Source organism: Olea europaea, chromosome 2 (assembly GCF_002742605.1).
Source record: "Olea europaea var. sylvestris chromosome 2, O_europaea_v1, whole genome shotgun sequence".
Classification (NCBI taxonomy): domain Eukaryota; kingdom Viridiplantae; phylum Streptophyta; class Magnoliopsida; order Lamiales; family Oleaceae; genus Olea; species Olea europaea.
The window spans coordinates 6639821-6649243 of NC_036238.1; the positions used below are offsets into that span (position 1 = coordinate 6639821).

Below are 9423 nucleotides of genomic sequence, written 5' to 3' on the forward strand. Positions count from 1 at the left end.
TAAAAAGTAGCAGTTCCTCCTTATTTTGGAAACTTCCATAAAAGGGATGGAGGTATATATTGATGCTTGAATCGTATCGGTAAAACTCTATAGGGAAGTAGAACTTAGGGAAATGATTACTTGAAGAAAACTAAATTCATGGGATCTTTGAGATTTCCACCAGAAGTTTATTCAATGCTTGAGGTTTTGAGAAAAAAGGGGAGTGATCAGCACCTTTAAGATGGAATACTCTCTCTGGGGGACTTTTGTTTATCATACTTTCCTGCACAGCAATAGGTATAGCGTTGTCTTCTGGAGTTTCAATATAAAAACGTCTCACGAAGCCATATTTCATCTCAGAAAGAACGAGCTTCTCCAAAACTGGTGAAAAAGGGATTGGCCTCATCGATACTGAAGCTAATGCAACATCCTGCAAAATGTAAAGAATAAAGAATTAGAAAGGAGTAAATAGTCCAATGCATCAGAAATGGAAAAAATTTACGACACTTAATAACGAAATTGAGGTCCTCTAAACCGGACATTTTCACAGTATCTTTTATTATACCACGTGGGTTTTTATGTATGCATTTTATAATGAACCTCCAGAGGAGGAAAATAACACGTAATTCCTTTCACTTTGTTTGCATCATCTGGCTGTAGTCTTGCCTTCAGCTCAACAATTCCGTCTTGCTAAAGTTCAGATCTAAACCAGTATTCTCAGGTTTCCAAGATCAACTGTAAAACATGAGGCTATTGAGGTATCTAACATCTAGTGAAAGCTTGTTTTGAGCCACTGAGGAATATATGAAAATATTCAACAAGAAGATGATGAGTTGGCAATCTATGACATTTAGGTGGTTTGGAGACATACTTTGTGTGGACTTAAAGACGCTCCAGTTTAGAAGAGGGAGTTAACTAAAACTAAAAGGGCCTAATATTGTTGGAAAAGATTTCAGCATTTTGAACTATAAAGCAAATACATAGTATGACCAAGTAATTTAGGAATATTATTTTCATGATCATGAGATTTCCGTATGGCATGAAATTTATTATATGGCTGACATGGCATGAGGAATGGACACATCCATACATAATGTTTGTTATACAATGAACTCTAAAGCATGCACGCAATGACTTCTAACAATGAGATGCATTTCACAATAAGTGATTTTGTTCCTTTTGTTATGGCTAAAAGCATATATGTCGTGCGATGTGATGATGAGATTTACTATATAACATCTAGAATCTTGGTTGACAACATCGGAGGTACATCATCACTGAATCATAATCACAAACTTTTCCAGATACATTTGCAGTGTCATGTATTCAGCCTTCCATTTTGTATTCGGAAAATACATACAGTGATGCTTGATGGGTGCTTATATATCAAAGTGAAACCAATTTACTTTCAGCAGACCATACCTTGGCAGGACTTTGGTTGAACAATAATTCCTTTAAGAGAGATTTGTGTTTCAATACTAAAGTAACGACACTCGCGATGTTATACCTCAAAACTCTTGTATCATCACACGTGAGCAATGCACATGCTTCACAATGATTTCATTATCGTTTTAAAACAACAATAACGACACTCGTGTCATTATGACGTCAAAAATCTCATACAAGCCTATATGAGCAATGAAAATGCCTGAAAATGTTGAAAGTAGTTTGAATGAGTTACGAAATAGGTGGTCGCACTCTTACAATGGTGAACGACAAACAAACAGTCTCGAGTCATATAATGATAATGGTGCCTATGTTGTTCATTCTACTGAACCAGATAATGCCAAATATTGAATTTTCATTGTAGATTTCCTTTAAAATTTGTTATTTTTACGAATGTGCATGTAACGATCATAACTCCACTACCGTTTTGATACTACACCAAGGAGACTCATGCTATTATAGTTCAAAAACATTCACACAAGCGTACGAGCAAGGGAATACGAATGCAAATTTTATTCTACCTTAATAATGTTGTTTCAATGCGGGGAAAAGTGCAAAATGCCAAAATGTGTATGTGATAAAAATGACTCCCTTGTCTTTTTTAGTAAAACAATAACATTACTTATGGGAAACGGCATCAAAATGCTAGCCAAGCGCATATGAGAGTTGCACACCCCTGCAAGTGCTATTCTGCCTATTAATCTTGTTCGATGTCCTAAAAGGCACGCCTAAGCTTGGTGTTTGCCGTATTAATTTTGTTCAGTGTTTTAAAAGGCACGTCTAGACTAGGAATTTGTATTATTAATCTTGTTCGGTGTTCTAAAAGGCACGTCTAGGAGCGATGAAAACAAAGCAGTCAACGGGTACTACACGACATGATTATGCTTTATTATCTTACAAATGCTTGAAGCCTTAGATAAAGAAAAACTCCCAAAAATTCCAATTTATTTACTATTTAATATTTATATATAAAACTTATCTTTTTATTGGAAACTTTGAAAAAATGTATAAAATTCTTATAAATTTGTTTTAGATATTTGGTAGGTATTATTTTTAATCATTAAATGATTTTTTTATTGATTAAAAATTAAAATAAGAGCACATTTTTACCTTTTTTTATGCTTAGGTGAAGTTTCACCTAAACTCACTTAACCCATAGCTTAACCTTTACACATTACGCCTTTTAGAACACTGATCTTGTTTCAACATATAAAATGTCCAAAATATATATGCTACGATAATAATGACTTCATACTCATTTCGATACAATGATAATAACATTGTCGATATGACGACGTAAGAGTACAAGAACTACAAACAGCTAGAAATATTATTTTGCATTAGTAATGTAGTTCCAATGAGAGGAAAGTGAAACCCACACCTACAATGTTGGAAAACAAGGAAGAGATTTTGATTCATTCATTGGCCATTGTTCATGGTATATATGTTATTATTCTACTAAAAGCACGCAATGACCATTATTTTCCATCAAACCAAATTAATGGGTTTTCATTAAAAATGGTATTTTAGCCTCAGTGATGTTGTTTTGAGGTGTGAAAAGTGAAAAAAGTTTAACGATCATGACAACTCAACTGTCGTTTCGATATTAAGATAACCATACTTACATCGTGATGGCTCAAACACTTGCAAAAGCCTATATGAACAATGATAAAACATGTATATTATTTACCTTAAGGCAAGAAAAGTTAAAAATGTACACATGCAACGATAATCACAGCTCCATTAGCCATTGACGGGATGGTAAAAGCTTGATTGGGGAAGATGATTTTTTTTTTTTTATATTAAAAATATTATACATTTGGCAGAATAATGAAATCATACATTCGGCGGCTAAAATAATCTTGAAGATCTAGTGTTTTTTACCATGTTCGTATAATTAGGAGATTCTAAGAATGGAATTATCAATTATGCATATAATTAAATAATTTTTCTAATGTAGAGCTTGTTTGGTACGACTTAAAAGTCAATTATTATCAATTTTTTAACAGTTCACTATTTCAGCCATCATTTTTGAATTCTTCTCTCTCACAGGTAGGACCCATTTTATCTCTAACGATCAAAAAATCAATTATCAAAATTCCTCCCAAACAAGCCCCTAACGTTTTTTTCTTAGTCATATAATTTGGAGATTCTAATAAGGAAATTATGCAGTGCATGTTAGTTATATCCTTCGAACTTCATGTGGTATTAGTCTCAAGCATGAAACTACATAAATAACATTAAATTATTAAACCATACAAGATAGCAAGGTTACAATGAGAAGCAAATTTGCCCCAAAGTATGCTGAATATACGCTTCAGCATGTTTCGCTACAGAAAGAATGTAAAAGTACTTAAAAGTAACTTTTATGCTTAGCCTAACATCTGTCCAGCTTAAAAGTAAGTTTAAATTAACATTTTTTTTTTGTTTGGGTGGGGTGGGGGAGGGGATGGGGAACATGGTTTCCAAAGAAGTATAACTTTCAATTCAGAAACCTACTACTGTAAAAGTCTTTTTACTTTTTAATAATAATTCCACTTTCTTCCCCCCCCCCCCCCCCCCCCCCCCCCCACCCCCCATCAGAAATGGAAAAAATTTACGACACTTAATAACGAAATTGAGGTCCTCTAAACCGGACATTTTCACAGTATCTTTTATTATACCACGTGGGTTTTTATGTATGCATTTTATAATGAACCTCCAGAGGAGGAAAATAACACGTAATTCCTTTCACTTGGTTTGCATCATCTGGCTGTAGTCTTGCCTTCAGCTCAACAATTCCGTTTTGCTAAAGTTCAGATCTAAACAAGTATTCTCAGGTTTCTAAGATCAACTGTAAAACATGAGGCTATTGAGGTATCTAACATTTAGTGAAAGCTTGTTTTGAGCCACCGAGGAATATATAAATATATTCAACAAGAAGATGATGAGTTGGCAATCTATGACATTTAGGTGGTTTGGAGACATACTTTGTGTGGACTTAAAGACGCTCCAGTTTAGAAGAGGGAGGTAACTAAGACTAAAAGGGCCTAATGTTGTTGGATAAAATTTCAGCATTTTGAACTATAATGCAATTACATAGTATGACCAAGTAATTTACGATTATTATTTTCATGATCATGAGATTTCCGTATGGCATGAAATTTATTATATGGCTGACATGGCATGAGGAATGGACACATCCATACATAATGTTTGTTATACAATGAACTCTAAAGCATGCACACAATGACTTCTAACAATGAGATGCATTTCACAATAAGTGATTTTGTTCCTTTTGTTATGGCTAAAAGCATATATGTCGTGCGATGTGATGATGAGATTTACTATATAACATCTAGAATCTTGGTTGACAACATCGGAGGTACATCATCACTGAATCATAATCACAAACTTTTCCAGCATCTACATTTGCAGTGTCATGTATTCAGCCTTCCATTTTGTATTCGGAAAATACATACAGTGATGCTTGATGGGTGCTTATATATCAAAGTGAAACCAATTTACTTTCAGCAGACCATACCTTGGCAGGACTTTGGTTGAACAATAATTCCTTTAAGAGAGATTTGTCAAAGTCAATAGCAGTTGGAGGCTGATTGTTCCCATTAGCATAATGAAATATCTGAGCCTGTCTCATTAAATCATTTGAATCCACCTGCAAAGTCATCATATATTACTTAAATTAAATCAACAGTAGAAAGTCAATGTTCAATGCAGTAAAATAAATCACAAACTCTGAACAGACAAAAGATGTACCAGAAGAGAAACGAACCTTTTCAGAGAACATCTCAAGGGTGCTTTGCCCACTAGTCAACATAGCAGCAGCAATAAAAACAGCTTTGGAAACTTTAGATGGAAACAACTCCATTCCATATGATATACATGCCCCACCAAAATCATGTCCTACTAAAATCACCTGCATGTATGGAGGAGATAATTGAGAACAAATTATACTTCCTGTAAAACTCAATATGCATGTAACTGCATAGAGAAATTCTTTGTAGTGAAAATGAATATACAATTATCTAGACACATAAATTATATGGTTATGTTAATGAAGTCAGTTCAAGGTCTGTTTTGAGCACCCAGAAATACTTATAAGCCAATTGTTTGTGGCATTAAATTCAAGCTCCTACACATGAGACTTTCTGCAGCCTTGATGACAATGCAATATTTCACAAATCCTCAAAAGTCCAAACCAAGGTTTGCAGCTACAGAGAGGAAGTCTCAAATAGCATATATAAAGATAAAAAATAGCAAGAACAAGGCCTTTAGAGAAAATAACTAACTGTAAGAAAATATGTAGAGCTTTAGCACTTCACCTACCTTCAGAATGGCAAAGTGGAAAAACGTTGACAAATATCCTTCACGGAAGTGTTCGTCCCTTTAATATAGTTTAGCCACAGAAGTTAATTAAAAAAATAGCAATTTGTTGATCTATTTCAGAGTTGTTTAGCATCTTAATGAAAAGCGAACACAAGCAATCTATTTCCCCGTGTACAATATTAGTCCCCCTACAACTTTTCTAATTGTGTCCTGTCCGCCCCTCCAACCACAGAAAAAAGGAAATCTGAAATATCAATGTAGATGGAAACAAACTAAAGAAATGGTCTAAGTATATAACCTTCTCCCCATCAGCAAGCTTTTCAAAGAAATCAATAAGTGGCTTCACATACTGGGAAAGACTTGTAATGCTATTTGTGTCAAATGAATGAATCCCAGAACCAGTCAACTCTATTACAGTAACTTTATATCCACCTTCTTCTAACAGAGCAATAGTTTTATACCAGCACCAGGCACCAAAACCACCACCATGGACAAGGACAAAATGGTTGGTCTCCATATTATCAAGCTTGATATCCTGTCAAATTAGAAAGTTTTGTTATAAGGATGATGCAGAGAGTAACAGAAGCAAATAAATTTCTAGAATCAAATTCACGAAATTCAGCAAGACAATATCATATTTAGCTCTCACGGCACCATGCTGAAGATAAAGTAAGAGAAGATTAGAAAGACTTGGAATCCCATCTAAGCGAGAGACCAGAAAACAGAAAACAGAAAAAGTAATAAACTTAGAATCATTTTGAACATGAAAATATCAGGTAATATCAGTGGAAATCATCTTAAATTACCAAATGAAAAATGGTTTCTCGCCACCACGCATAATGGCAAAACAGTCAAAATAGGGACAACACTACCCATTCCAACCAACTGCGGTAAAACATTAGCCATTTAACAATTCAGATCAAGCCCCCCGTTGGGTAGTGCTTTTTCACCTCAAAAAAATAATTTTTTGACCGTTATTTTACTATTTTAACTGTCATTTTTGACTTCTTCAGTCACAGGTGGCCCCCACTTTTCCCCCTAACAGTCAAAAAATCAATTCTCATAATCACTGCCTAACGGGCCCTTAGATAAGAAAGGGATTGAAGCCTCTTTTGTCTATGACACCTTAATGGTCTGAACAGTCTACGTTGTGAGGATTATTCGTCTGTTGTGACAAATGTTCAGGAATTACTAAGTGAGTTTTCGCTGACAGAAGACCATGACAACAAAACTTTTCTAGCTTGAATGGTTTAATAGATAATTAATATTTGATAGTCCCAAGCTGGAAAGGATGTTGTTTGCTTTCATAAACAAAGGATGTAATCAATTTGAACTCATAGAGCATAACTTCGGATGCTCTGTTAGTTGGAAGGGTGATAAAAACTTGCTTCTTAAGGGGGAAAAAGAATAAAAATGTGTAAATATGAAAATACTCAAGAGTAAAAATCATATTTACTCTTTGCTTATTCAAACTTTAGAGTCAGAATCATATAAAAATGCAGAGCGAGACGGTAACTATTCAAATTGGTAAAAAAGGAAAATTACACCAATAGGTAAAAATCAATGGTAAAGAGTGCATAAACAATATTGACAGCCAGTCGTCACTTTCTCCACCAGCCTAATATCTGAACACAAACTCCAATAAAGCTTTCAACTTTACAACTTTACAGCTGACATGAATAATGTATAAGGACCAATCATCGTAGAGTCAAATCACGATTTCTCGAATTTACTCGTTTTGTTTTCTTAATTGGAAACTTTACCAACTCAGCTTAGCATATCAATTTTTCACATATAAACAATTCACAATACAAAACCATCACAAATCTACTAGAACAAACTACAATTAAGCATTCCAAAGCTATAAAATTAATCGGAAAAAAAGAGTAATAAATAAAAACAAAAAAGGAAAGCAATCCAGATGACTAGATTCACCTGATTGATGAGTTGATGAGGTTGAAGCAGAGGATCGGTGAGGGACCGAGTCCGAGAGCTTGAGCTCCGATTCAACGCCTGATTCCGCTTAGAGTTCCCACTCGGATACCTCAAGGAAGCCGACCGATCAAATGGAGCAGCGCCACCATTTTGCAACTGCTGCTGAAAAAGTATCGCCGCCGCCAACGCTTGCTCGTTAATTAGGTTCCCCTCTTTCCTCGAAGATCGAATCCTCATGCTCCCGCCTCCACCTCCTCGGCCAACAGCCGCTGCCTCCGAGTGGTTCGTAATCCGTTTTGACGGCGGCCTCTTCTTCGCAGTTGATTTATTATCGCGTGACAAACACAACCCCATTTTGAGTTTGATTACTATTCGATCTTTACATGCAAATATAGAACTGTGAGACTTGAGAGTAATATATATAGAGACAGAGAGAGAGGATATATATGTATATATATGTGTATGTATATGCTGGGAGTACGAGGGACGATAAAGCTACATAGTGTGAACGGGACTAAGAAGCAGGACATGATTTTTGGTTATTTTTACTAAAATAGCCTTTCCTTGCTTTTTTATGTTTATTTTACTTCTAATTTAACGAAAAATAAGGGGTATATTGGTCTTTTCGAAAGTTTACTTTTTGACTTTGGTGACTGTTTTGCACCACAATTTATTAATGACTATTCCTCACTCTTAATGTTAAGCCTTGTTTGAGCCCAGGGAAATAAATTATTTTTGATTGGTGTATTGACGAAAAATATGTGATTAAAAAATAAAAAAATTAAATTTATATATATTATTATTTTATTAAAAAATATGTAACTAAAATGATATCAAATCAGAATATTGTTTAAGAATGTATTTCTTTCGAAAGAATATAGCTCAAACAAGGGATAAATATCAGTATGGATGACAATTACATAACATTAAATGATAGAATCCTTTAAATGCAAAATTAAATGATTTATTTAATTGAACGTATAAAGTATAGCTACCTAAAATTGGTGTTAAATTGCAATTTTTTTTTATTAATTGCGCTATTGTACAATCTTCATTTATTATGATACTAGGGCCGTTTGGGAGTTTTTTCTTATTAATTTTGAATGACACCATTTATGAGGGGTTCAGAAAATTTGTACTTGCTAATTTTTTTGGGCTTTGATTTTGGATGGTTCATCAAATCGGTGGGTTTTGAACATTTCTCATATTCTCTTCGAATTTTACTCTAGAAGATAATTATTTCAAACCAACATATTTTGTTCAAAATTAATTTGTAGAAAAATGTATATTAACTAAAAAAATTATTTATAAGAAAAAATTATGTTATAATAAAAAAAATACTTATAAGTAAAGATTACTTGTAAGATAAAAAATCACTTTTATAAAAAAATGCTTATAAAATAAAAATATTACTAATAAAATAAAAATTCACTTTATAAAAGTAAAAATCACTTGAAAATTATTTAGAAGTTCAAAATTAACCTATAATTATAAACTTTACTTATAAGCAAAAGTACTAACTTAAATTTTAATTAAGCCCTTAGTTTGACAATCATTATTTGAGGAAATTAATATTTTGAATAATAATTTTAAGAGAATGTATGATTAAAAAGTAAGAAAATTTTTGCATTTGTGTGCAAAATATTTTATTGTGTGAATGTATAGTTAAATCTGAGTATGTAACCAGTACCTAAAACTCCAAAGAAAGCCTGTAGGGAATGTATTAATTGAGATTTT

General features: G+C 33.5%; 1 protein-coding gene across 2 annotated transcripts; it reads right to left on the reverse strand.

The window, feature by feature from the left end:
• Positions 1–20: 20 nt before the first annotated feature.
• LOC111409986 (putative methylesterase 11, chloroplastic) lies at positions 21–8138 on the reverse strand. Of its 2 annotated transcripts, XM_023040142.1 has the most exons (6): positions 7687–8138; positions 6050–6286; positions 5198–5341; positions 4992–5080; positions 1402–1444; positions 21–409 (listed from the first exon to the last, which is right to left on the reverse strand). In XM_023040142.1, the coding sequence occupies exons 1-6, from the start codon at positions 8038–8040 to the stop codon at positions 137–139; spliced, it is 1140 nt and encodes a 379-aa protein (XP_022895910.1). In that variant the 5' UTR covers positions 8041–8138; the 3' UTR covers positions 21–136. The 2 variants fall into 2 exon arrangements, with proteins under 2 accessions (XP_022895910.1, XP_022895901.1); XM_023040133.1 differs by lacking the exon at positions 1402–1444 and having other exon boundaries at positions 4949–5080; positions 7687–8137.
• Positions 8139–9423: the final 1285 nt, after the last annotated feature.

Coding starts and splice junctions, on each gene's coding strand:
- LOC111409986 (XM_023040142.1), bottom strand. CDS start 8,040: ATGGGGTTGTGTTTGTCACGCGATAATAAATCAACTGCGAAGAAGAGG. Junction 1,445..4,991: donor ACTGCTATTGACTTTGACAA/ATCTCTCTTAAA, acceptor ATTGAAACACAA/ATCTCTCTTAAAGGAATTAT. Junction 410..1,401: donor TCAACCAAAGTCCTGCCAAG/GTATGGTCTGCT, acceptor TACATTTTGCAG/GATGTTGCATTAGCTTCAGT.